The 24,583-nt window shown below is 40.9% G+C and overlaps 1 protein-coding gene and 1 long non-coding RNA gene across 10 annotated transcripts in view; one reads left to right on the top strand and one right to left on the bottom strand.

Moving 5' to 3' along the window:
- Positions 1-1,875: 1,875 nt before the first annotated feature.
- LOC147005915 (uncharacterized) lies at positions 1,876-9,505 on the bottom strand. 3 transcript variants are annotated; one of them, XR_015046533.1, is made up of 4 exons: positions 9,226-9,505; positions 3,268-3,397; positions 2,714-2,818; positions 1,876-2,610 (listed from the first exon to the last, which is right to left on the bottom strand). It is a non-coding gene; the product is annotated as an uncharacterized LOC147005915 (long non-coding RNA). The 3 variants fall into 3 exon arrangements; XR_015046534.1 differs by lacking the exon at positions 9,226-9,505 and adding an exon at positions 5,097-5,275; XR_015046535.1 differs by lacking the exons at positions 3,268-3,397; positions 9,226-9,505 and adding an exon at positions 3,054-3,250.
- The window catches only part of Upp2 (uridine phosphorylase 2), a 50,970-nt gene continuing 29,126 nt past the window's right edge, over positions 2,740-24,583 (top strand). The window contains exons 1-5 of one of the 7 annotated variants that reach the window (XM_029474488.2): positions 2,740-2,829; positions 10,169-10,233; positions 16,217-16,372; positions 17,162-17,221; positions 18,348-18,465. In XM_029474488.2, the coding sequence (XP_029330348.1) occupies positions 10,172-10,233; positions 16,217-16,372; positions 17,162-17,221; positions 18,348-18,465 (396 nt within the window). In that variant the 5' untranslated portion in view covers positions 2,740-2,829; positions 10,169-10,171. Of the gene's footprint in view, positions 2,830-9,964; positions 10,234-16,216; positions 16,373-17,161; positions 17,222-18,347; positions 18,466-24,583 lie in introns of those variants that run through there. The other 6 variants (XM_029474489.2, XM_029474490.1, XM_029474493.2 and 3 more) reach the window with 6 other exon arrangements.

Genomic DNA, 24,583 nt, shown 5'->3' with positions numbered 1-24,583 from the left:
TCTTATCTTACTGGCTTTATAAAAATCCACATTTTTAAATTTTACTCCTGACATTTAAAAATTCTGTTTTTGAACTTTTTCAGTATTGTAAAATCTTCCCTTTCTCCTTATTTCTTTCCTTTTGTTCTTCCTCTTCAAATAGTATTATCTACTTCCGTTCTTCTTTTCTTTTTATCAATTTAGCCTTGTTTCTCCTTTTAAAAATTTCCTCCTGTCTTGTCTCATTTCTGTATCTCATACATTCACTGTTTCCAAACATACCCTAAATAAACCTCTCTGTATAGATAGATAGATAGATAGATAGATAGATAGATAGATAGACAGATAGGTAGTCATAACCAAGGCTGGCCTTGAACCTGACTTCTTATGCTTCCACTTCTCAAGTGTTAGGATTAAAACCTGTGCGGTTACAACTAGCATCAGTTATTTTTGAATGCATCACATGAAGATGAAAGATGGAGTTTTTGTTATTATGTCACAGGGACTTACTCTGTAGTCTAGTCTTTGCCATCCTGGTATTCACTGAGGAGATTAGGGTGACCTCAAACTCATAGATTCACTTGCCTCTGCCTCCTGAGTACTAGGACTAAATGTGTGTGCCATCACACCCAGCCCAAAGGTAGTATTTAAAAAAATCAGCCTGTGTATAGTTAATTGAATAAATTCTTAAAACACATTGACAGAAAATGCTTAAAAGTACAGAACAAAATACACGCCCAACAAAAGATTAGTGCCCAACATATACCAAGAATTACAAATGAGTAGGACAAAGATGAAAAGTTAAAAGACAAACAGACTATGAGTGGGTAAATCACAGAAGAAGGAACACAACTACATATTAAACATTCATAATAATATTTAACCCAGGGCTGGAGAGATGACTTGGCTGTTAAAGAGCACTGACTGCTCTTCCAGGGGTCCTGAGTTCAATTCCTAGAAACCACATGGTGGCTCACAACCATCTGTAATGGGATCTGATGCCCTCTTCAGGTGTGTCAGAAGACAGTGACAGCATACCCACATACAGAGTATTCATGGACATAAGTAAACAAATAAATCTTAAAAAATTTAACCTTAGTAAGAGTTAAGGAAATATAGAATATACTCTATACAACACTCACATTGGCAAGACAATTATGTAGCTTATAATACCAGATTTAGTGGTAAGAATATGGAGAATAGAAAATCATGCATGCATGATTTGCAATGATGTAACTTGGTGAATCGTTGTATAGGGTAGTGTCATAATATCTAATTCAAACTGATTACATATCAACCTATGACCAAGTGTTCTAGCGAAACTCATGTAAACACATGAAGATGTATATATATACATATATATGTATATATATATGTATATATATATATATTCATTCATGCATTTAATTGTAAATATGCATGTTTGCAGGAAAACCTCAATGCAGCACAAAAGAACAAATTGTAGAACATATGTATGTATACACACACACACACACACACACAGCATCTCTAGCTCAAAAATGTGAAGTCTGAGTTGCTCCAAAGTCTGTAACTTTTGGACCATTGCCATGTCAGTTCACAGACGATACATTGTATATCTGACTTCTGGTGGTTCGGTGTATACATGCTTTGGTTCATGTGTAAATTACTTTAAATGTTGAATAAAGGTATTTTCAGGCTAGGTGTATGTGAAACATCAATCAACTTCGTGTCTGTGCTTGGGACCCACACCTATGATAGCTCATTATTCATACATACAGACTAAGAACCTGAAAGAAATTCAAGTTCTGAAGCATTTCTCCTACCTAGACTTTGGGATAAAAGGCACTCAATGTGTAGCATGATGTAAATGTATATATAGTATATAGTCGCACCTGTCATGTTTTATGAGATGTTATAGTTAAATGTCCACAGATATCTTAAACCTCCTTGTGTAGTTATAAGTAAATACTAAGAAGCAATTTTCTTTTTTTTTAACTTTCGAAACAAAGAACCACTTTATTTTTTTTGATTTTTAATATTTTTATTACATATTTTCCTAGAAGCAATTTTCAATCCCCTCTCATATGGTTGCCAACAAAAATCCTTCCTTTCGACAGATACCGATTAAGAGTCTATCTCCTTTTGTTTAAATATTTTGTGGCTGGACCTTTTCAATGTGCAGAGCACACACAGGAACACCAGTAACTACAGAAGGGACAGAAAACAAAAAGCAAACCAAGGTGAAGTGCTAAAAGTCAGCAGTGAAAATCAGGCTATAACTAGACAAACCACTGACAGAAACAGAAGCCCAGCTGTGGTTGGGTAACAAAGGGCTCTACCTCCTTAGGAAAGAATTAATGTTTAGCCAACATGTTGTAGTCACTGGTGTTGAGGGAACGCCATAAAACACGGTATTCTCAAACCCAAATTAGAATCAATTGGCTTTGGAATGTCATACCCCCACAGTGTTAGTGGCACTGAGCAGTAACAACACAAATCTAAATTGTATGTTTGAGGTTACTTCAGCCTTGGGTCCGAAGGAAACTGGCCCCCTCTCCTTGACGAGTGTGGTTAACTGGCTTACAGACTCACAGGTTCCTTCCCAGCAAGGCTGACTGCCCAGTACACTGAATGTTCCTGTATGCATCGCTGAAAAAACAAACACAGGCTCGGGTCAATGGAAAGGTGAGGACAGCCAGCAAGCTGGTGAGGAGGTCAGAGAAACACCTCAGGCTGTGTGTCTCTAACTCACCTTTCTGTGTCCTGCGGAGGAGAACAGAACAAGCCCCAGGTGGTATGTCGAACCAGGCGTGCCTTTTGACAGAAAGTCTTCGGGAAGTTGTGCTCTTGACATGACCTAAACATCAGGTGATTAAATTTTAAATTGAAGGTCTAGTTAAAATCTGGCAGTAAGCTGATTTTGAAGTCAGCCCTCTAACCAGCCCTTCTTTTTAGTGAGACGGTGCCCATGGAACTCATATCCACCGTAGCCCAGCCATGGCTTCTTTTTCCGTAAATGAGCTGAATAAATTCTTATGACTCCCAGGATACAAGGTTGAAGAGGTTAACCCAAAATTCAGATCCTACTTTACCTTGAAGACCCTGAGCAAATTCCTGTCTTTTGCGGTGTCCTTGGCCTCTTGGCCTTGACAGGTTGTACAGGTGTTACTGGTTAAGTGGGTGGGGCTTCTGTGAGTTTGCAGTATTATAGGAACTCTGATCTCCATCACCTCGTTCAGCGCTCTGAGCTTTAACTTCCTAACTGGAAGCTAGGGAAATAATAACAGTCATTCACTGGGTTCTTACCAGGCTTAAATGTGGTGTGGCACAGGAACTGCCTTGCCCTGGTTCAGCCCAGGGGGATCTGATCAGGCACCGATGGGACACATTCTTCTTTCTATTTCATCTTCTCTCCTTCGTCCTTCAGATTTCCATTCTAGATTGAATGTGGTTATTATTTTTGAAAGTGGTTATTTTGAGCTTAGTGAAAAGCTTAAAAATTTGATCCCCTACTGCTATTGATTTAAAATACCATGCTTGTTTCAGGAAGATAAACTTTTTCTTTTTTCTTTTCTCTTCCTTCCTTCCTTCCTTCCTTCCTTCCTTCCTTCCTTCCTTCCTTCCTTCCTTCCTTCCTTCCTCTCTCTCTCTCTCTCTCTCTCTCTCTCTCTCTCTCTCTCTCTCTTTCTTTTTAAATTTTGTCTGATATTCTGTGCCTCATACTTCCTTTCTCAGGAAGTGAGAACAGAGCAATCCTAAAAATGAAAACCCATTATATTTGGGAGTCCAGCATTTCTAGTCTTAAATAATTCTGTTAACCATGTCATATGGGGCTATGGCGTCACTGGCTTTTGACTTTTCTATTGACTTTCTGTGGTACGGTGTTTGCATTAAAGCCATCCATTAGAGCATAGGAATTTTAAAATATATATATTTATTTTTATATTCTGTGCATGAGAACCCGAGTGTGTGTGGGGTTGTGTCCACAGAGGCCACCTGAGGGTGTCAGATCCTCTGGACCTGTAATTATAGGTTGTGAGTTACCATGTGGAAACTGGGTACTGAATCTGGGTCTTCTTCAAAAGCAACAAGTGTTCTTAACTGCTGAGCCATCTCTCCAGTCCTGAGCACAGGATATTTCAAGTTTAGCCACAATGTATACTCATATTCCCAGTAAGAAAAGCCAGAGTGTAAATAACACCCTTTTCATTTGGATGCTGCTGGAAGAACAAGCTTTTCCTCTCACTTCTCAGCTCCAAGGGGAATAGACTGTATTTTTCATCGCTCTGACCACAGTATCTGATATAAATAACTCAAGAAAGGAAGCATTTATTGTGCTCAGTTTCCATGAATCATGGCAGGAAAAGCAAAGGCACCAGCTCCATTCATGATGATGAAGCCATGCTGCAGAGGAGGCTCAGAATGGCCCATGGAGCACAAAGCAAATCTAGAGAGGGGCGAGGGGTAGGTAGGCTGTGTAACTATATAACCTACAAAGGTCCATCTGAGTGATCTGCTTCTCCAGCTAGGCCTCCCCTACCGAGCGTTTCAAGTCATCACTTCCTACAGAAAGCCGCACCAGTTGGAGACTGACCATTTATACCATGAGTCTGAAAAGCACCTTTTAGATTCCAAACAGAATATCCCTTCCCTACTCTTCAAAGGCTCATGGTCATCCCATAATATAAAAAGCACTTAAACACAGCTTTAGGAGCCCTGCCCCAAACTTGGCAGTTTCAAGGCTGTTTAAATGTCAAAGTTCGATTTTTCATCTGAGGCTCAAGGCCAACCCTATGTCTGTAAACCTGTGTAAAATAGAAAAAGAGAAGGTGTATTTTCCTACATTCCTATTCTAAAATGAAGAAACAGGAAATTGTAAGGAAAGGTGGGACCAACGCAAGACCAAGGCCTAAAAAGGAAAATGTTAATTCCTGTAGCTTCTCTGTCTATCATGCTGGGAATGTGATGACGTCATGTGAGCACCAATAAGCTTGAATGGCTCTATAGTCTTGCTGCTTGCAGTCTGCATGCCTTGTCTCCACTCAGTCTCTAGAGATTGCTAACTAGAAACTAGAAAGAACTCAGAATGATCAAGAAAATTGACCCATGCAGCGGGAAGTCAAAAGGGATCCCACCTTCTAGTTTGAAGGAGAGCAAACAGAAGAAGCACAAGACATCCTGTTACACTCCAAGGGATGACCTTCCAGGGAGAGGGAGCAGCATACATCCAAGCAGGCATACCTCAGCCTGGGAGCCTAAGTCCTAAAGGGCTAAAAATTACACAGAATTATTCATAGTACAACCCCTTATTCAGCCCCAAATTTCTCTATTTGTTTCTTTTGTATCACAGTGATCACAATGCCTGACCAAAATAACTAATGGGACAAAGATTTGTATAGGCTCATCGTTTCAAAGAATTTCCATGTCATGTTGGGAAAAAAAAATCATTGGTGGGCTCCTTCCACCTGGCTCTGGAGGGGTTTCAATGCAGGGAGAAGTTCTCTACTGAGCTCAGCCATGTTTAGCATATTCAGGAAACACACCACTGACCCCTAAGGCAGCAATTCTCAACCCTTGGGTTGTGATCCCTTTAGGGATTGAATGACCCTGAAGTGGAAGTTTCTGGTTGTCATGTGATGCAGACTCACGTGGTGTTTTGGTGAGGCAAGACCCTTGGGAGGGCATATGATGTTTGGAGAGATTATAGACAGGACTCAACAGACAGTGACAGAACACTTGCATAACTAGCCTTACAACACTTTGTTGGTCTTGAGAGAGTCATGGCAGAGAACTCCTGGCATCCTGGTCCTGGCCATTGCTGTTGACTTGTGCCAATTCGGCAGAGGCCTGGTGATTTCTGCTGGATTGTGCCACTGATGCTGATGTGCGTTTGGTATCCTGACTCTACTGAGCTGGGCTGCTGGTATCCTGATAAATGGGGATTGGAATCTCCCCCAAAGAACTACTTCTAAACAGGTCCATATCCCCTTGTCTTATTTACCATCTTTTCTCCCCTATCTTTGGACTAGAAGGGAGTGGACATGTTTAAGAACCCTTATTAAAAGTAGGTTTTAAAAAAATCTAAGCCTACATATAACCCTTTCACATGGGTCACATATCAGACATCCTACATATCAGATATTTACATTATGATTCATAACAGTAATAAAGCTACAGTTATGAAGTAGCAACAAAAGTAATTTTATGGTTGTGGGTCATCACAACATGAGGAACTATATTAAAGGGTTGTAGCATTAGGAAGGTTGAGAACCAGTACATTAAGGCTAGCCAGCCTAACTGTCTCTCAGAACCCATAAACTACATGCAAGGAGTCCCAGAAACCTCACAAAAAACTGCAGACAATGTTTGACTTGCCACCTGACAAAAGAACCAAAGAATCACAAAAGAGCCTTCTTCCTGATTGCCAAAAAGTCAAGGAAATTCCTTCATACCCACACCACTCTGTGGGGTCACCTTGAAGAGGAGTAGTGGGCAGAGGGAAGCCAGATATGCTGAGAATTTCTCTTAAAGAAAGTGAGCAGGAAGTTTATAGCCACTGCTCCCTGCTCTGACTCCCAGGAGGGTGGGAAATAGTGAGGAAGCCTAGATGGGTAATAGAAAATAAGGCATCTTTGGGATACTTTGCACAAAGCACCTGTGAAAGGCATTATTAAAGGAGTTAGGTGCCTATTCATCAAGTGTGACTGTTACAAGTGCATTACACTCAGTGAGACCTTGTTGGGGCATTCAGTTTTTGAAATTTGATTTTCAAAAGAGGCCACCAGTGCCACTCCGTTGCAAATATTTGGCCATGGAAACCACGTAGCACTACTAATAGGGCTTCTGGAGTTTCCAAAGCAAAATAAAGTTTACCATTTCACTGCAATTCATCTACAATAAAAAGGAGAGAGCCGGGGATGGATTAGGAAAGAAAGACCAAAAGATCAAGAAAGCCGACCACTAGACACAAGAGCTGCTGCCGATATAGTCACCACAAGTACTTTGACATAAGGAAGACAAGCTTGAGAAAGGTGGAAACTTGGGTCTTCTCTGTCCGTAGATAACATATTTCCAAAAGAAATAAGAGAAGTAAGAACTGTCTTACTCGTGCCTTTATCTGCAGCACTTCCTAGACTTCTTGGGCATAGTATGTGCTCAGTTAATATTACTGAAGGAAGGCAAACTTATAAATAAACTATGCAACACCAGAGTGGATACACTAAGATGTTTCTAGAGTTCCTGTAAGCTAGTCACAGTCCAGTAGGGGAATCTGGTTTGAAAGAGGAAGTTCCCATTGTAGCCCCATGCCTGCCCTTAACTACTCATCCTGAAGAAGGAAAACGGGACTGGGGTGTGGTACTTCACTATTATGCAGGACATGTGTAGAAGTTCATTCATACCTGTCAGGGATGTTGTTCCTAGAACAGAGATAATTTGCTGAAGGTTACCATATACCTGCACAACCAGGTCGGGTGCCTTAAGGGAAAATATCCTGAGAATCATGTCTCAGGGCAGATGAAACTTACTACTAAAAGAGATAAGGTGGGCATTATTGAGTATGAATATTGAAAGTGCTAAGACATTTGGTTTTTAAAAATTCCAGCATGCTAAAAGAAAAACAAAAGCCACTAGAGTTGTTTTGTTGCAAATACCTAGAAATTAGCACTAACATTAAACTAACATGGAGCTTGAAAAGCAAACCCCTCTTTAGAGCTACAGAACACTGCTGTAGGAGGTGGGTAGGCAGGATTTTAACCCCACATGTCTAAGTCTTCTGGACTCAGTAGAAACCGCAGCCATAGAGGAGAAACCTAAAGTCACCAGGCTGAACATTAGGGGTTTGGAGGCAGAACTAAGCTAGGGATAAAATAGTCCAGGTGGGGAGGAGCCTCAGGGGCTGGCACAGTGGAGGAAGGCTGGAAGGCTTGCTTCACTGTAGCTCTGACACCACAGAGCAAGACTCTGGTGGAGCTAAGGCAGGGCCTTCCTGATCCCTGCTCTAAGGAGTCACAGCCCATGTTTGCAAACACCCAGGGGCTGGGCCCGAGTTAACCTTTGACATGCTCTCCCAAAACAAAACTTTCCCCCATTCCTATTAGGTCTTCAGGAACAGCTCACTGTAAGAGTGTGAATTAGTCTTTAGAAGACTGAAATCAGGAGAGAATGATTTCAGATTCCTTACAAGACATCACCTGATACTGGCCTTTCATAGACCCTCCAAGTCTATCTAAACTTCCCTTACATCATGACTACTGGTCTTAATGCCCAGGGCAGGAAAAAGTTGTTTTATGGAGTACATACACTTCAGCTTGTTCTCTCGGACATTATTAGTGACCGGGGGATCATTGGTTGACAGAATCTGTATTGGAGATAGACATGTTAATTACCCTAATTTTCTCACTGAGATAATTAATTACATAATAACTAATTAGCTAGCACTTTCAACCTGTCAGGAGCAGCCGTAAATGCCTGATGTAATTTGGTGGTCTTCCTCTTTATCTTCTAAAGATAAATGGAGACATATGGCATATATACAACCAACTAAAGGGCCGATAACAGCCAGTGTCAATGTTGTCAGTGACTGTTGGGAAAGAGCAGTGGGTAGACCAGCTTGCAGTGCCAAGAGCCTTGAGAGGTACATATAATTATAAGCTACAGACAGGAGCCAAGGTCCCAAATTTGAAGACAACTCTCCTGCTTGGAGTTATTTTGCTTTGTACCTATCATTACCTTTTCTAAGGTAACTTTCATAATGGTTCTTGGATAATTTGGGTAAAATTATAAATGCCAGATGGGCAGTGTCAGGGGTTAGGCTACCTTGGTTATTCCCCAACATGCATTCACCTTCCCATTCTAAAAACTTTGCCAGCTGGCTACGATGAACCAAAAGAAGCCAAAGCCACGGTTTTCAGCAGAAAGTGTGGTAACCTATACTCGAAGTTAAGATCCATGGTATTTGCTCCTTGGCTGTAATGCACGTTCTTAAACAGAAAGCCACACACATCAGGAAGTGCCACCATACACCCGCTGCTATTTGACACTTCAGAATATTTTAACTTCGGATTTGCTTAAAATCCATGATACCAATGTTCTCAAAGCTCTGCTCCATATGGAATGTCAGCAGACTCCCATAGGAACAATGAGAGGGAGGATCATGATGAGGTAGGTTTCCTTACTCCAGAATGAAATACGCTGGACAACACAGAGAATCCATAATTTTTCTCCCCCATTTCTTCCCTCGCTCCCCCCTTCCTTTTTTCCTACCTTCTTTCCTTCCTTCTTTATTTCTGAGGCAGGGATTGCTTTATTCCCATATATGTTGTAGAACTCTGTAAACCAGGCTGCACTCAAACTTCCAGCAAGTCTCCTATCCTGACTCCTAAGTTCTAGAATAACAGCCCTGCACAACCCCACAGGCTACTAATTAACAGATTTCTTTTTATAAAAATACCATATTTTCTGAAAATATGCAGCTATAACTCTATTCTACCTGGACTGACACCCCGAGACATGGTTCTGTGGATGCTAGAGTCAACCTAGTACTTGGTTAATTGAGGAGGCCTCAGAAAACCAGCCTTGTTTAAACATCAGACCTTCTGTATGAGTTCAAATGGGCAAAGTTCAGATAAAGGAACCTTTCTGAGGTCTTGACATTGGATGCTCTCCTAACTAGCAATCACAAAGAACACAAACAAATTGGCAAGTAGTGGAGCAGGCTGGGAAAACGAAACATTTGAGAACTGAAAGTCCTCATGAGTGCTGGGCACATTTTTGACGAGGTTAGCATAGAAGCTGAAAGCAGGCCTGCACTCATGTACAGTTGTCTCAAAGCAAATAAGGCTGGGAGGTCACACCTGCCCTACATTGGGATCAAGGTCACATGCCCTGGACAGGTGCTGGGATCAAAGTTAACAAGCTAACCAACCTGGGCAAAGAGAAATGATGCCACACCTTCCAAAGGAGCTTATCTTTTGGGGGAATGATTCTCTACAAGTTGGCCTGAGTATAAAAAGCCATCCAGGGACAGTGTACTGACATTGTCAGAGGAGTTCAAAATACTCAGGGAAGATTTTAGAGGAAATTTCAGAAGGAAACCTAAGTTTGAAGGGAAGGTGGTATTCTGACTTGAAGCTGCATCGCTGTGATTAGCTCTGTAATTTAACAGCAGGCTCTAATATTGCTTTTTCCTGCTATCTGCCCACTGCAGAGTATGGCTTCCATTTTGCCTGCTTCTAATAGATCCATGAGACCTGACAAGAATACATATGAGAGGTGAGTAATTTTAATCTTCATTGTTTCAGTCAGACGAGTGTCCCTTGGATTTTATTTTAAATTTTTGTATTTCAATACTGTTCATAATACAAATCCACAGAAAAAAAGAGCACTGAAAATTTTTCATTCTTTGATTTTTATGGAGTTGGCAAGTTGGTTCATGTAAGAACACAGAGCAGAGGCTGGTAGATAAAAGTGCTTGATGAGCAAGCCTGACCACGTGTTCACTCCTCAGAACCAAGAGAAAGGTGGAAGGAGGGGACAGACTCCACAAAACAGTCCTCAGACCTCCACACGTGCATCCTGGCATGTCCACCTCCACACAACTTTATAAGAGAACATGATAAAAAAAACCACACATAGTAATAATAAAGAAAAAAGGGAGAAAAGACAAAGAAAGTAGGTCAAAAGAACTTACAAAAACCATGAGAATTTTAATCAAGCCACAGGAGCAAATAAATTCAAAGTACAGCCTGGAATTCACTGTGGAGTTCAGTGCTTAATTCCAGGACCATGGTCTGTACCTGAGAAATAATGAAAGGGCCCCGGGGTGCCTACGGCACGTTAATATGTGTTGAGTGTGTTATGGGGTAATTTCATATGTTTTGTGATGGACGGACTTGACATAGAATCGACTTCTGAAATACCCTGGATGTTATTCATCTCAAAGGTAGACATAAATCTACCCAAGCTGCCTACAAATTAAACTCTAATTTCAGCCTCCGGTTAACAGAACATAATAGAGCATTAGTCTTCACGAGGCTTAAGGAATTTTTATAAATTCCCTCTGATTCCCTGAGAATTGTGGGAAATGTCTTGCCATGACGTCAGCATACAGGCAGTGCTCCACTTCCAGGCTCAAACAGACCACTCCAGCCAACTTCTTTCCTTCAAGGAAGCCAAGGAGAGATGGAGAAATATGCATACTAAGGCAAAGGAAAATGGAAAAACCTCCCAGCTAGCACCCTTTTTTTTTTTTGGTGACAAATATTTAGAACACTGGTTAGGAAAAAGAATAAAAGTAGGCTTTAAAAAAGGCATGGAGAGATGGCTCAGCAGTTGTTGGGTTGGTTGGTTGTTGGGTTGGTTGGTTGTTGGGTTGGTTGGTTGTTGGATTGGTTGGTTGTTGGGTTGGTTGGTTGTTGGGTTGGTTGGTTGTTGGGTTGGTTGGTTGTTGGGTTGGTTGGTTGTTGGGTTGGTTGGTTGTTGGGTTGGTTGGTTGTTGGGTTGGTTGGTTGTTGGGTTGGTTGGTTGTTGGGTTGGTTGGTTGGTGGGTTGGTTGGTTGGTTGGTGGGTTGGTTGGTTGGTGGGTTGGTTGGTTGGTGGGTTGGTTGGTTGGTGGGTTGGTTGGTTGGTGGGTTGGTTGGTTGGTGGGTTGGTTGGTTTATGGTGTTCGGGACTGAACCCAAGGCTTCATGCATGCTAGATCAATCACTGATCTATATCCTCAGCCCATCTAGAGGTGTCGAACTATGTATGTGTTGTAGAAAATTCTATTGATTTATATCCAACACCTCCAAAATATCTCATTGTTTGGAGGTAAGAATGTTCAAAATCTATTTGAAAGCAAGTTGGACGTGTATGTGTATCACCTGTGGTTACCAGACAAGGTGGTATAGATCATTCACTGAAGGTAAAATTTCTTCAGTGGAACTCTTTGTTGCCTGTGACTTTCCCACCCCTTCCTGGTCCCTAGCCTTTGATATCTGCCACTCTTCTCTCTGTTTCAGTTAGAGCAACAGGTTTTGGAATCCACACAAAGGAGAGCTGACACAGTGTTTGTCTTTCTGAGATGCTGCTATCCTTAGCACACTTTGACTTCTGTCTACGTCACAAATGATGGAACATTCTTCTTTAGAAAAGCTGAGAGGACAGTGAGATGGCTCAGTGGGTAAACACTTGACACCAGGTTGGGTGACCTGAGTTGGGTCCACAGGAGCCACACCATGGAAGGAGAGAAATGACTCCCACAAGCTGTCCTTGACTTCTACATATGTGCTGTGCACATTCCCACCCACACCCAAAAATAACTAACTGTAATAAAGTCTAAGTAGTATTCCATTTTGAATATATACTAATAAACATATATTTATAATATATACAGATATGTAAGTAAGCATATATCACCATTATATATAGTGCTATAATCAACATTGGAGTGCAGATATCCCACTGACACACCAATCTCAAATTTTTAAAAAAGATTTATTTATTTCTATGTCTATGAGTACTCTATCTGAATGTATAACTGCATGCCAGAAGAGGGCATCAGACCACATTACAGATGGTTGTGAACTACCATGTGCTTGCTGGGAATTGAACTCAGGACCTCTGGAAGAGCAGCCAGTGCCTTTAATCATTGAGCCATCTGTCTAGCCACTCCTCATCTCAATTATTTTGAATTTATAACAAAAAGTGAAATTTCTGTACTATATGATGGTTCTATTTTAGCTCTCTCCCAATATTTTCTCAGACTAGTGATATTAATTTATGCTTCCACAAGTAGTATACAAGGTGTCTCTTGTCTCTAGCCCTCATCAATATCTATTATCACTGGCCATTGATAATACTAATTCTAGCAGGTGTAAAGAGATATATTATTGTGTTGTAAATGTTAATTTCCCAAATGATTAGTATTATTGAGCAATTTAAAATATACTTGTGGGACATTTGGATCTTCGAGAACTTCTGTCCTAATCTTTAGGCTGTACTTAACCATATTCTACTCCCGTCCTATTAAACTATTTAACTTGGACAATAGGCTCCTGTCAGATGTATAGTGTGCTAATTCTTTCTCCCAGCTCATGGATTTCCTCTTCCATTAGTTTGGTATAATCTCATTTGTCTGTCTGTCTGTCTGTCTGTCTGTCTTTTCTTGTGGAGTCCAACCAGAGTGACCACTTTCCAAACAAATATGGTGGAATTTCCCCCTGTGGTCTACTGTGACACAGCTTCAGGTCTCACATGTACAGCTGCTGTTTATTCTGAGTTGACATTTGGACATAGTCCAAGACCAGGTTCAATTTCTTTCTTTTGCTGGTGGGGATCAAATTTTCTCGACACCATTTATTGGAAAGCTTTTCCTTTCTTCATTGTGTGTTTTTGGCAGCTTTGTCAAATACCAGCTGCCCATTTATAGCTGGCTTTATTTCTGGATCTTCTATCTTATTTCTTTCGTTCATGTTGCAGTGACACACTGTTTTTGATTACAATCATGTGTGGGGTTTTTTGTTTGTTTGTTTGTTTGCTTACTTGGTTGTTTGCTTTTAGACAGTATTCCACTGTTTGGCATAGTCTGGCTCAAAGCCTTCTATATATCCTAAATTGGCCTTGAATTTAGAATTATTTTTGTCTCAGCTTCGCTAATTAGCAAACAGACATCAAGAAATCTAAAGAATATCTCCAAAACATGTTAAGAGATTATTATAACAAACATAATACAAGAGAATGTAGCTAAGGACTGTGTTGGCTTGAGATTTTCTTCTTGAACACAGAAAAGATGGACATCAGTAGTTCTAGAAACTTTAAGACACAAGTGTCCTTGTTCAGTTGAATCACAAATCCAAAGAAGGGATCAAGATGCTCTTTAAAGTCCATCTAGTGATTTCACTGTGTGGCTAGAACTTAATTCTATATTATAGGTGCACAGTGTCATGTGTTTTATATTTCTACTCCCTACAATAGTTTTATATTTCCACTCAAGGTCTGATGTCTCTAACTTGTTAAAGACTTTAAATTAAACACATACATACGCATTCACTCGCGTGTGTGCATGAACACACACACAAACCGATCCATAGTAGAACTGATAAGTTTAGTGAAAGTTGTAAGTTATAAACTCAGCAAACAAAGATGAAAAAATTTTATACTAACAAGAAACTGCCTGAAAATGAACTTAATCAAACAATCCTAATTAAATAGAGTAATACTGTACCCTGAAAACCATGGAATACTGGTAAAAGAGCTTCAAGACATCATGAAGACATAAAGAGGTGAAGGATAGCTTGTGTTTGTTGACTGAGAGACTAGTGAAATGTCCACACCACCCAGCATGGTCTGCAGATTCAACACAATTCCAACTAAGATTCTAATGCCCTTCACCACGGGAAGAGAACAACCCTAAAAATCTATGTGGAATCAGAAAAGATTTCAAATGGCCAAAGAGCCTTCTCCTGTGTCTGACAGAATGATCCCCTTAAGAATGCTTTCACGACAGAGTGGGACACGACTCTCTGTCAACATCAGACTCTAGCTTTAAAGTTGCCCCACCAGTTAAAGAGTTGTTGGAGATGAATGAGTGTTTTTCTTAGTGGTTCAGTTTGTAGGTTCGGTTGGAAACCCAAAGGAAAGCCTCCAGATCATGAAATCAGCTTTGGCAGAATGAAATCTAAAGTAGAATTGAATTTGGAGGAGGAAGTGAGTGGCAGTGTTTCCAGAACTCTGATGTGCATATGAATCACTAGGGTTTATTAAAATGCAGGTTCTGATTCAATGGTTCTGGGGTGGAAACATGGTTTCCTTCTCTAACCAGCTTCCTGAGCTGGGCTGTGGTGCCGGAAGCTTCATTCAGCACTCTGTGTAAGGACCATGGAGAAACACTGACTCACTCCTCCCAAATGTAGCAAGGAGGTACATGTCTCTGTCTGTCCTGCTTTGGGATGCAGGGGCTTGCTCTGAAGTAGTGACAGTACAGCAACATCATGGAGTTTGTCTTCCTTCCTTCCTTCCTTCCTTCCTTCCTTCCTTCCTTCCTTCCTTCCTTCCTTCCTCCCTCCCTCCCTTCCTCCGTCCCTCCCTCCCTCCCTCCTCTCCCCTCCCCTTTTCTCTCCCTCTCTCTCTCTCTCTCTTTCAAATGTGGTATCACTCACCAACTAATTTAGAACCTGTTACTTATGTTTTTAAGCAGAGAAAAAAACTAATAGTATTTTGTTTCACTCTCTGAACAGTTAAATTTAGATTAACAAATAGGATTTGTTCAGTCTTAGAGATTAAAGAAAGATGCATTAGACAGCCTGCATCAAGGAATTTACAGTCTGTTTGTGGAGACGGAAAGTTAACTCCATTTTAATAACATTAGTACAACACAGATGCTTTAGGAACAACAGTGAGGGGAGATATTGATTAGGGATAAAGACTGCTTAGAAAACTTTCCCGGAAGATGTGATGTTTGAGCAGGACTTAAGGAATGAGCCACATTTTATAGGAAAAGATGGAAGGGAAGTGGAAAGAGAAGTTCGTGAGCAAAGGCTGACTGCAGGAGCCCTCAGCATCAGCAGTGCGTTTGATGGCAAACTTAAGAAACAATTTCTGAGCATCCAGTTGATTTTGCTCCAGCCACCAATGTTTTCCTTTGAACCCCTTTGGTGGTTTTTTTAAGGCACATCCCAGATCAGATGAGAGTCTCTGGAGATGTATAAGGTCATGAGGCTAGTTGAGATGGTTTAAAGTATTTAGAAGGAAGTAGGAAGGACAAGGAATTTTTAGATGACTCTTGGTTAGAGGTCTTGACCACTGCAGTTAGGGACAGATAATTTGTTATCACGGATACCCAGAGTAGTATATTTTGGTAAACAAAGTAACTGAAGGCTGTCAAGAGTGTGCTTTGTAAGTATAAAGTAGATTGAATTAAGGGCCCACCTATAGGGTCAGCTCACTACCTTGTATCGCATAGATTTGCCAAGTGAGAAAAGAAGGACTGGTGACCCAGCTAGGACTGTTGTGAGTGGGGTTGAGAGAGAGAGAGAGAGAGAGAGAGAGAGAGAGAGAGAGAGAAACAAGAGGCAGAATATCTCAACTAAGTCTAGAGTTCTGAAAGAAAAGCCATTGAGGCAATTTCTTGTGGCTGCTTTCAAGGAATCCTGGCATATGGAAGCAAACCCAGGACTCGTATACTGTTTTTTTTTTTTTTTTGGTTTTCGAGACAGGGTTTCTCTGTGTAGTCCTGGCTGTCCTGGAACTCACTCTTCGTATACTGTTTACATAGGTATACCCAGACACAGGCACAGGCACAGACCAGGAAGCTGAAAAGGAAGCCAAGAAGTGTGTGGAGATGGAGACACAGTGCTGAGAGATGCCTCCTCAGCAGAGCATGTGGGACAAGGCTACTGAAGCATACAGTTGCTCCCCGGGGAAGGATACGGTCAGGAAAGTAGCAGGGTCCTGTCAGTCGTGCAAAGGGGTGTTATGTTCAGGCCTTGAGTGTGATGCTGGCTCCAGGATGTAGGGCTAAGTGAGAAGCCGCTGAAATATCCTGGGTAATGGAGCAATGGGCTGATGCCAAGCAAAAGCTTCTAGGCCCCCCACCCTTTTTCTCTCTCTGGGGAAAGTTTGTCTTTCCATTGTGTTCCCCATCCCACACTCTCCTGATGTTGGTAAAAAAACGCTATTGGACATTTTCTACATTAAAGGATCTTTCTTTAAAAAAAACAAACCAAACCAAACCAAACCAAACCAAACCAAACCAAACCAAACCAAACCAAACCAAACAAAACGAAAGGCTTTGATTTGGTTGGTTTTTGTTTTTTGAGACCCGGTTTCACTATGTAGCACTGGCTGGACTGAGATTCCACAGTACAGACCAGGCTGCCCTCAGATTCACAGATAACAGCCTGCCCCTGCCCCTGCCTCCTGCATGCTGGGATTAAATGCATGTATTGCCATGCTCTGCTAAAGGGTTCATTTTACCTCACCTTCTGTTTCTAAGTTTCATATTTCTTAAGACAATAGTTTTGAATTTTGTTTTACATGTTTATTAAGATTAAATAAATCCCTTCTCCTCATCCCCCCTCCTTTCTTTAAGCTCCTTCGCCATGTTTCTTCAGGCTTCATTTTAAGCATTTGATTTATCGGTTAGCTAACTCTTGTTTCCCCAGCCTGAGCCTGCTCCTCCTTTCTTTGTCTCTGATGTATGCCAACCTACCTTCCCCAGGAGCCTGCACCCAGCTCGCCATCCTCTGAGGTCTTTTTCTCACCTAAGCCTTCTAATGGGGTGAGGATCACTTCCAAGCTCACTGACCACAGCTAGTAAGCTCTCAGGGATCAGACACCAATACTGTCTGAACTCAGAGGCTTCTGGCTCAATGCAAATCATGGATGAAGAGGGGATGGACTCCAGATAGCCATGGAGATGATGTAATCCAAAGCCAGGCAGTACAAAAGACAAGTCTCGTCCCCATATCCCTTTGTCCAAACTCAGTCATATGACACTATCTCACTGGGCATTTACCTAGTAGTGTACCCTAAAGGAAAAGAACTGGAGGTCACAAATACAAAGCACTTTGGGGCACACACTGCTTTTTATATCTCAATAAAGCCCTCACAATATTGCAAGTATAGGGATAAGGGATACTTCTATCACTACACATAAGGCTTTTTACAAGCATTCTCTCTCTCTCTCTCTCTCTCTCTCTCTCTCTCTCTCTCTCTCTCTCTCTCTCTCTCTCATGTGTCTGTGTGTGTGTCTCAGTGTGTGTGTGTGTGTGCATCAGTTGTTGAGTCTCATGAATGTAGGTGTTTGTCACTATAGCTCCCAATGCCTTATAATTATCATGAAATTCAAGGCTCACAAACCTGCCTAGTGGCAGTTTTCATCATCCCTACTTCACAGATGAGGGAACAGAAGGACAAAGTTAGATTGCTCATGCTTATACAACATGTGTATGTCCAGTTGATCATGCACTAGAACAAAGGTGGTCTGAGAGCCATGTCCCTATATTATGTAACCTCACAGTAAGAGAATGACCATTAGGGACAGAGTGAACTGAGGAGAGATGACTGTACATTTCCTGGTTGCATGGGATTGCTCAACTTCTAAGAGCCTTGATGTCTTCATTTGTAGATTGGATTATTAATATTACTCATCTAATGGAATGGTCATGGTATTAAATGAGTCAATGTATTTATTTCTTCAGTTTCCTAGCATGGCGTAGTTTCATGCTTAGGTCTAAATGGTATAGAGTAATCGTAAAACAAATGTTAGCCATATTATAGATTTAATTATGAGAGGTTTTTGTGCAGTCGCTGTGTTAGTGGCGATCATAGGTGTAGACTGTTATCCTGTCTTAGGTGTGCTTTCTTTCCAAATATCTTGATATCGTCATTGTGTTTTTCCCTAGAAAACGGTCTGTGTATGTTAAGAATCCATACCTGGAAGGCATGGATGAAGACATTCTCTATCACTTGGATTTAGGAACCAAAACACACAACCTACCAGCAATGTTTGGGGATGTAAAGGTAAAAATAGTTTGAATGTCAGGAAATGTACTGTATTTCCCCTGCCGTTTTCTCTCTCTCTCTCTCTCTCTCTCTCTCTCTCTCTCTTTTTTTCCAAAATAAAATTCACAGTCTTGGGTAGAGACAGGTCAGAAGTCCCAAGAATGCATGAAGCCACTCTAATTTGGAACGTGAGTGTCATGAATGGTCATTTCCACCCCAACAGGATACAAAGGTTTCCAAACTAAATCCAATGCAAGCATGATTACTTCGCTGCTCCATTCCCTGGAGATAAATATAATTTTATTGACAGTACTGTTGGGTATTCAGAATTCATTGTCTTAACAGATTGAGCTCACAGCTTAAAATCTATATTTATTGTGGAACCTCACTAATCCTCATCTTATCAAATCATAAAAGAATCCGAGACTCACAACGCCCTTATTATTCTCTTCTCAGAAAATGACCATTTGTCAATATTTTGTATCATTAAGATTTTATTGTCTTATAAGAAATATTTCATGAGAAAATTGCTATTATGGAATAATAATGGGAGAATTGTATTACTATGTTATTTATTTTATCATATACATAAATTGTAAAAGCGATTCTTGCTCCTTATTTAAAATTAGGAAAACATAGAAAAGAATATTCTGTGTTTAAACGATACCTTATAGCCCTACTTCCTAGACCAAGACACCAATCAACCCACTTTATTTTCTTCCATTTCATTTATTCATTTTTTCCCTTCTAGTATATATGTCTTGTACTTGGTACAAGGTTACATAAGGACATTTTCTTATAAGTACAGAGGGCTTTGAGTATATGAACTCCATACAGCCTCTTCCATTCTTTTTTAATAAAAATACTAAAATACTTATAATAAAACTAAGGGTATAGTTCTGCATAGACTGGCAGTGTAGTGAGAGCCAGTATCCCCAAAACTTGGGAAGTTGACGGAGGAAGACCAGAAATTCAACATTCAAGATCATCTTTGGTTACATAACAAGTTAAGGGCCAGCCTGGGTAAGTGAGACTCTATCTTTAAAAAAAATTAATTTTAATGATGCAACTTACCACACTATATATTTTATTTACCATTATGTTATTACTATTATTTTCCCATATTATTCCATTTTGTTTGAAATTCATTGTTCTTGGGATCGAGAATTACATAAACTGTTTTTGACTTTTGTAGTAAATGTTTCTCATTAGAAACAGGACTTAGGTAGATAATTATTTCTTGTAAGGACTTTTCTCATGCAAGTATATAAGTATAGAATGAGTCACCGATGTGGTCAAAGGCAATGAACTCACAGAAGTCAAAGGAAGTTAAAGATACGCCAGAGTGTCAGAGCTGGTACTTAGACTAAGTTCCCACGGTTCTTACTCAATGTACCAGGCAGATCCTGAGTTACTGCAAGTGAGAATTCTCCAAACATTAACTGGGAGGAATGTGGAGAGAGAGGATGAGTCTAGGCAGAGGAAGAAAGGAGTCTGGAAGCAGAAGGGAAGGGAGTAGGGAAGGAAGCAAGTGTATCTGGACCGCCCATTGTCAGTCCACGCATGCGCACCCGCCTCCTCCCTCCAGCACTAGAGAGAGAGTGTGAGAGGGTTTTCAGACAGCTGCACAGCCTGTGTTCCCCTTCCTCTCCACACTGCAGCTCCCTGCCTTCGTACAGCCTACCTCCTTTTCTGCATCATCTTTTGAATGTAATCTCTGTCTCTTCTACGGGGTCTGATGTTTGGGCTCCAGGAAGCTTTGATAGAGTCAATGTTGGCACTCGTTAACTGAATTCAAATGTTAGGTGTGAGGTTCATGCCATGCAGTGGTTTCTCCAAGATTTTTATCTAAGGATAACTGTTTGGAACAGAAGGATTGCCATTATCGACAAATGAAGGCACACCATATTCAGTACATTAAGAAGATAGGAGATGTTTTGATACAGACTGGCCTATTATCTACATGTCTAAGTGTCTTTCCCTACCATTCATGGATCATCTTCTTTATATATGATTCTCCCAGCCCCCACCATGATGTGGGACTCCTTCCTTTCTTATACCCACATGTCTGTAACCAAAGCACATGAGAGGTATAGACAAAAGCATAAGCAGTTAAAGTCAGGATTTGGTTATACTAGAAACTACATATAATCTTTCCTATACAGAGAAGGACACTAGGACTCAAAGTATATGTGGTGTTAAAACACACCTGTTATATTTATCACTCGGCAGGAGGTTCAACCAGTAAGTGGAAGAGCTGAGATTAAACCCTAGGTTTCCCTGACGAAACAGTTACTCTTCTAGCTATTGGCAAATTATGTGATCGATAACTTTGTTTTAGAGATGATAACCACACATGGTATGTGTGCAAGTGCAAACACACACACACACACACACACACACACACACACACACACAAGTGCATATGGTTTTATATCTGTTATATCAGAAGTTGGGACTTCATGTTCCCACTTCTTTACTTGGCTGGATTTCCACCAGTGTGTTTGCCATAGTGTCTCTCAGAACCACTGTCATCCACCAGGATAGTCACTTAAATAACGGACATGTGCCATTTCAAAAAGTTTTGTTCCTGACACCAACACTACTTATAGCCCCATATTGATGGATGGGAGGCAAAAGTGTGTTTAGCTTTAGGATCAGAGGAGAATTATAATCATAACAGAAACAGAATGTTGGGAGAAGAAGATAAAAACCCAGTTGTATTGTTATAGATTCTGTCCTCAGAAGTGTCTCTTCACCTGGCGCTCTCTTATCTCAGAGTGGGAACACTGTAGCTTTATTTCTTCCTTAAGTCTCGGGACAGCAATTCTGACTACAAAGCACAGGACACAACCCACCAATACCTAAAAATTCACCTTTGCCCCACAAAGGATAGTGATAATTATTATTAGTACTAACTTCAAAAGGGGAGAAGATGGTAAGATAAACAGTTCAAACCTGAAAGAATTAGGTATGGTGGTGCATGCTTGCAACCAAAGCACATGGGAGGTGTCGCATGAGGGTCAGGAGTTCAGGCCTGGCTTTCACTACATAACAAGTCCAAGACCAGCCTGGATTACATGGGATCCTGTCTTAAACAGACAAATGCACAGAAAAACAAATCTGACCGACTTTGACTGTCACTCTTTTTTTTTAATTTTTAATATTTTTATTACATATTTTCCTCAATTACATTTCCAATGCTATCCCAAAAGTCCCCCATAGCGCCCCCCACTTCCCTACCCACCCATTCCCATTCTTTTGGCCCTGGCATTCCCCTATATTGGGGCATATAAAGTTTGCAAGTCCAATGGGCCTCTCTTTCCATTGATGGCCGACTAGGTCATCTTTCGATACATATGCAGCTAGAGACAAGAGCTCCGGGGTTCTGGTTAGTACATCATGTTGTTCCAACAATAGGGTTGCAGATCCCTTTAGCTCCTTGGGTACTTTCTCTAGTTTCTCCATTGGGAGCCCTGTGATACATCCAATAGCTGACTGTGAACATCCACTCCTGTGTTTGCTAGGCCCCGGCATCGTCTCACAAGAGACAGCTATATTTGGGTCCTTTCAGCAAAATCTTGCTAGTGTATGCAATGGTGTCAGCGTTTAGAAGCTGATTATGGGATGGATCCCTGGATACGGCAGTCTCTAGATGGTCCATCCTTTCATCACAGCTACGAACTTTGTCTCTGTAACTCCTTCCATGGGTGTTTTGTTCCCAATTCTAAGAAGGTGCACAGTGTCCACACTTTGGTCTTCATTCTTCTTGAGTTTCATGCGTTTAGCAAATTGTATCTTATATCTTGGGTATCCTAAGTTTTGGGCTAATATCCACTTATCAGTGAATACATATTGTGTGAGTTCTTTTGTGATTGTGTTACTTCACTCAAGATGATGCCCTCCAGGTCCATCCATTTGGCTAGGAATTTCATAAATTCATTCTTTTTAATAGCTGAATAGTACTCCATTGTGTAAATGTACCATAATTTCTGTATCCATTCCTCTGTTGAGGGACATCTGGGTTCTTTCCAGCTTCTGGCTATTATAAATAGGGCTGCTATGAACATAGTGGAGCATGTGTCCTTTTTACCGGTTGGGACATCTTCTGGATATATGCCCAGGAGAGGTATTGCTGGATCCTCCGGTTGACTGTCACTCTTATTCCTTCATAACTTTCTTGTGCTTTGAAGGATTTTTCTGCTTGCTGCTACATAGTTTCTATGGCTTAGCACAATGTAAGTTGATCTTTAGTTCATAACAAGCATAAAGCTGTTACCTGGCTGATGACTGGCCAGGTGGAATAGAGGTCCAGAGACCTGGTCCTCTTGCATGCTGCTGTTTATAGGTTATATATCTGTACAATATATTCTCCTGTAGGATGGGGATGGGGTGTATCTGTGAACCAGGCTGGAAGTGGACCACTTTACTTCTGCACATATTCCAGCTCCTGGAACTCGAGGACATGGTGTTGTCTACCTGGAAAGAGGCCTGGGAAGTTAGCATTACCTGTAAACCCAGAATGAAGAGGAAGCAAACTTGGTATATAACTCATCAGTCTCTGCCATACACATGGGAGATGAGAATGATTGAAAAATATGATAGATGTGCTAGAAAGATGTTTTTCAAATTCAATATCCAAATATATATTTTATCATGTTGTCACAGATGCCCTTTATAAAATCACTAACTGGTACCCTCTGCTTCATCCAAGCAATTACTTTTAATTTTATTGAGCGTATAATATAATTACATTTCTCCCTTAATTTTTCTCTCTCCAAACCCTCCCAAATACCGCTCCTCATTTTCCTTCAAATTCCTGGCTTCTTTTTCACTAATTGTTACTGCATGCATATATGCATATACATATACAATCCTAAATATTATCTGGTCCTGTCCATGAAATGTTGCTTGTATGTATGTTTTCAGGGCTGACTATTTGACACTGGCCAACCAATTAGTGTACTCTTCCCTGAGGAAGAACACCGCTACCCCTCCCAGCTTTCTTTGGTTGATGTTTGTGTGTGTGTGTGTGTGTGTGTGTGTGCTTGAGATCTCATGTGCTTTTCTCCATCCAGTTTTGCATACCCATTGGTGTTGGTCTTGTTCAGCTTACATTTGGGTAGATATGCTGGTGAGACTTTATGAGTGCAGCGTCTGATGTTACTAGGTGATACAGTCTCCCAACAAACTCCCTGGCCCTCTGGCTCTCACAGGCTTCCCCTCTCCTCTTCTACAATGTTCCCTGATCTGTAGATGCAGGAATGCTTTGTAGTTGTATCCACGGAGACTGGGCTCCACAACTCTGAATTTTGACTGGTTGTGATTTTCTGTAATGGTCCCCATCTGTTGCAGAGAGGTTTTCTTGATGGGGTTCGAGGTAAAGATTACACTTACCTGTGGTTATAAGGACACACTTTTATAGATTGTTGTTAGGGATTGTGCTGGTTTGGTAAATTAGTGGTTGTAGATTCTCCTCCAATAACCATGACTTTCCTAGTTCTGAGCAGTTAGCTACGTTTCCAGTCCCATGAGTGTTTTACTCTTGTTGAGTGGGTCTGAAGTCTAATTAGAGAGCAGTTGGTCACTACCAAGATATGTGTGCCACTATTGCACCCATAGGGTTACCTTGCCGTACTGGTCATTAGTGTGGTTTATAGACACCATAGTTACATAGTACTGTTGGTTGCCTCCCTCCTTTAGAAGCTTGCAGGATGCCTTCTGGTACCATGCAAGCTCATCTCCAGGTAGGGAGCATTCAGATCAGTTCAAGCTGAGGGGGCTTTGGGCCATGTTTCTGAAATGCATGGTATCTTCAGAATTTTAAGTAACGTGGAAAAATCATTGCTTCATAAAGCTTCATAATATGCCTTTAAATGTTTATAGTCCTTCTTAATACACAAAAGGCATAAACCCTATGTTGTAAATTAATGCCATGTGGCAAAATCTTTTAAGCTACTGGGGACAGTTAAAAGTGAGTTTGTTCTGGAAGTTATTACGCAAAATTCAGAACATATTTTTTTTACAATGCTTCTTATTCCTGCCCAATGCATTTCTACCTTTTTCTGAAAAATCCTAGACAAAGATCATCTTGTTTGGAACATAAATCAGCACCACCAGAGATCAATGTTGGCCA

The sequence above is a fragment of the Mus caroli genome, unplaced genomic scaffold (assembly GCF_978045245.1).
Source record: "Mus caroli unplaced genomic scaffold, Mus_caroli_1 scaffold_2, whole genome shotgun sequence".
In the NCBI taxonomy this organism is placed as follows: Eukaryota; Metazoa; Chordata; class Mammalia; order Rodentia; family Muridae; genus Mus; species Mus caroli.
This window is presented reverse-complemented; position numbering and strand designations above follow the sequence as displayed.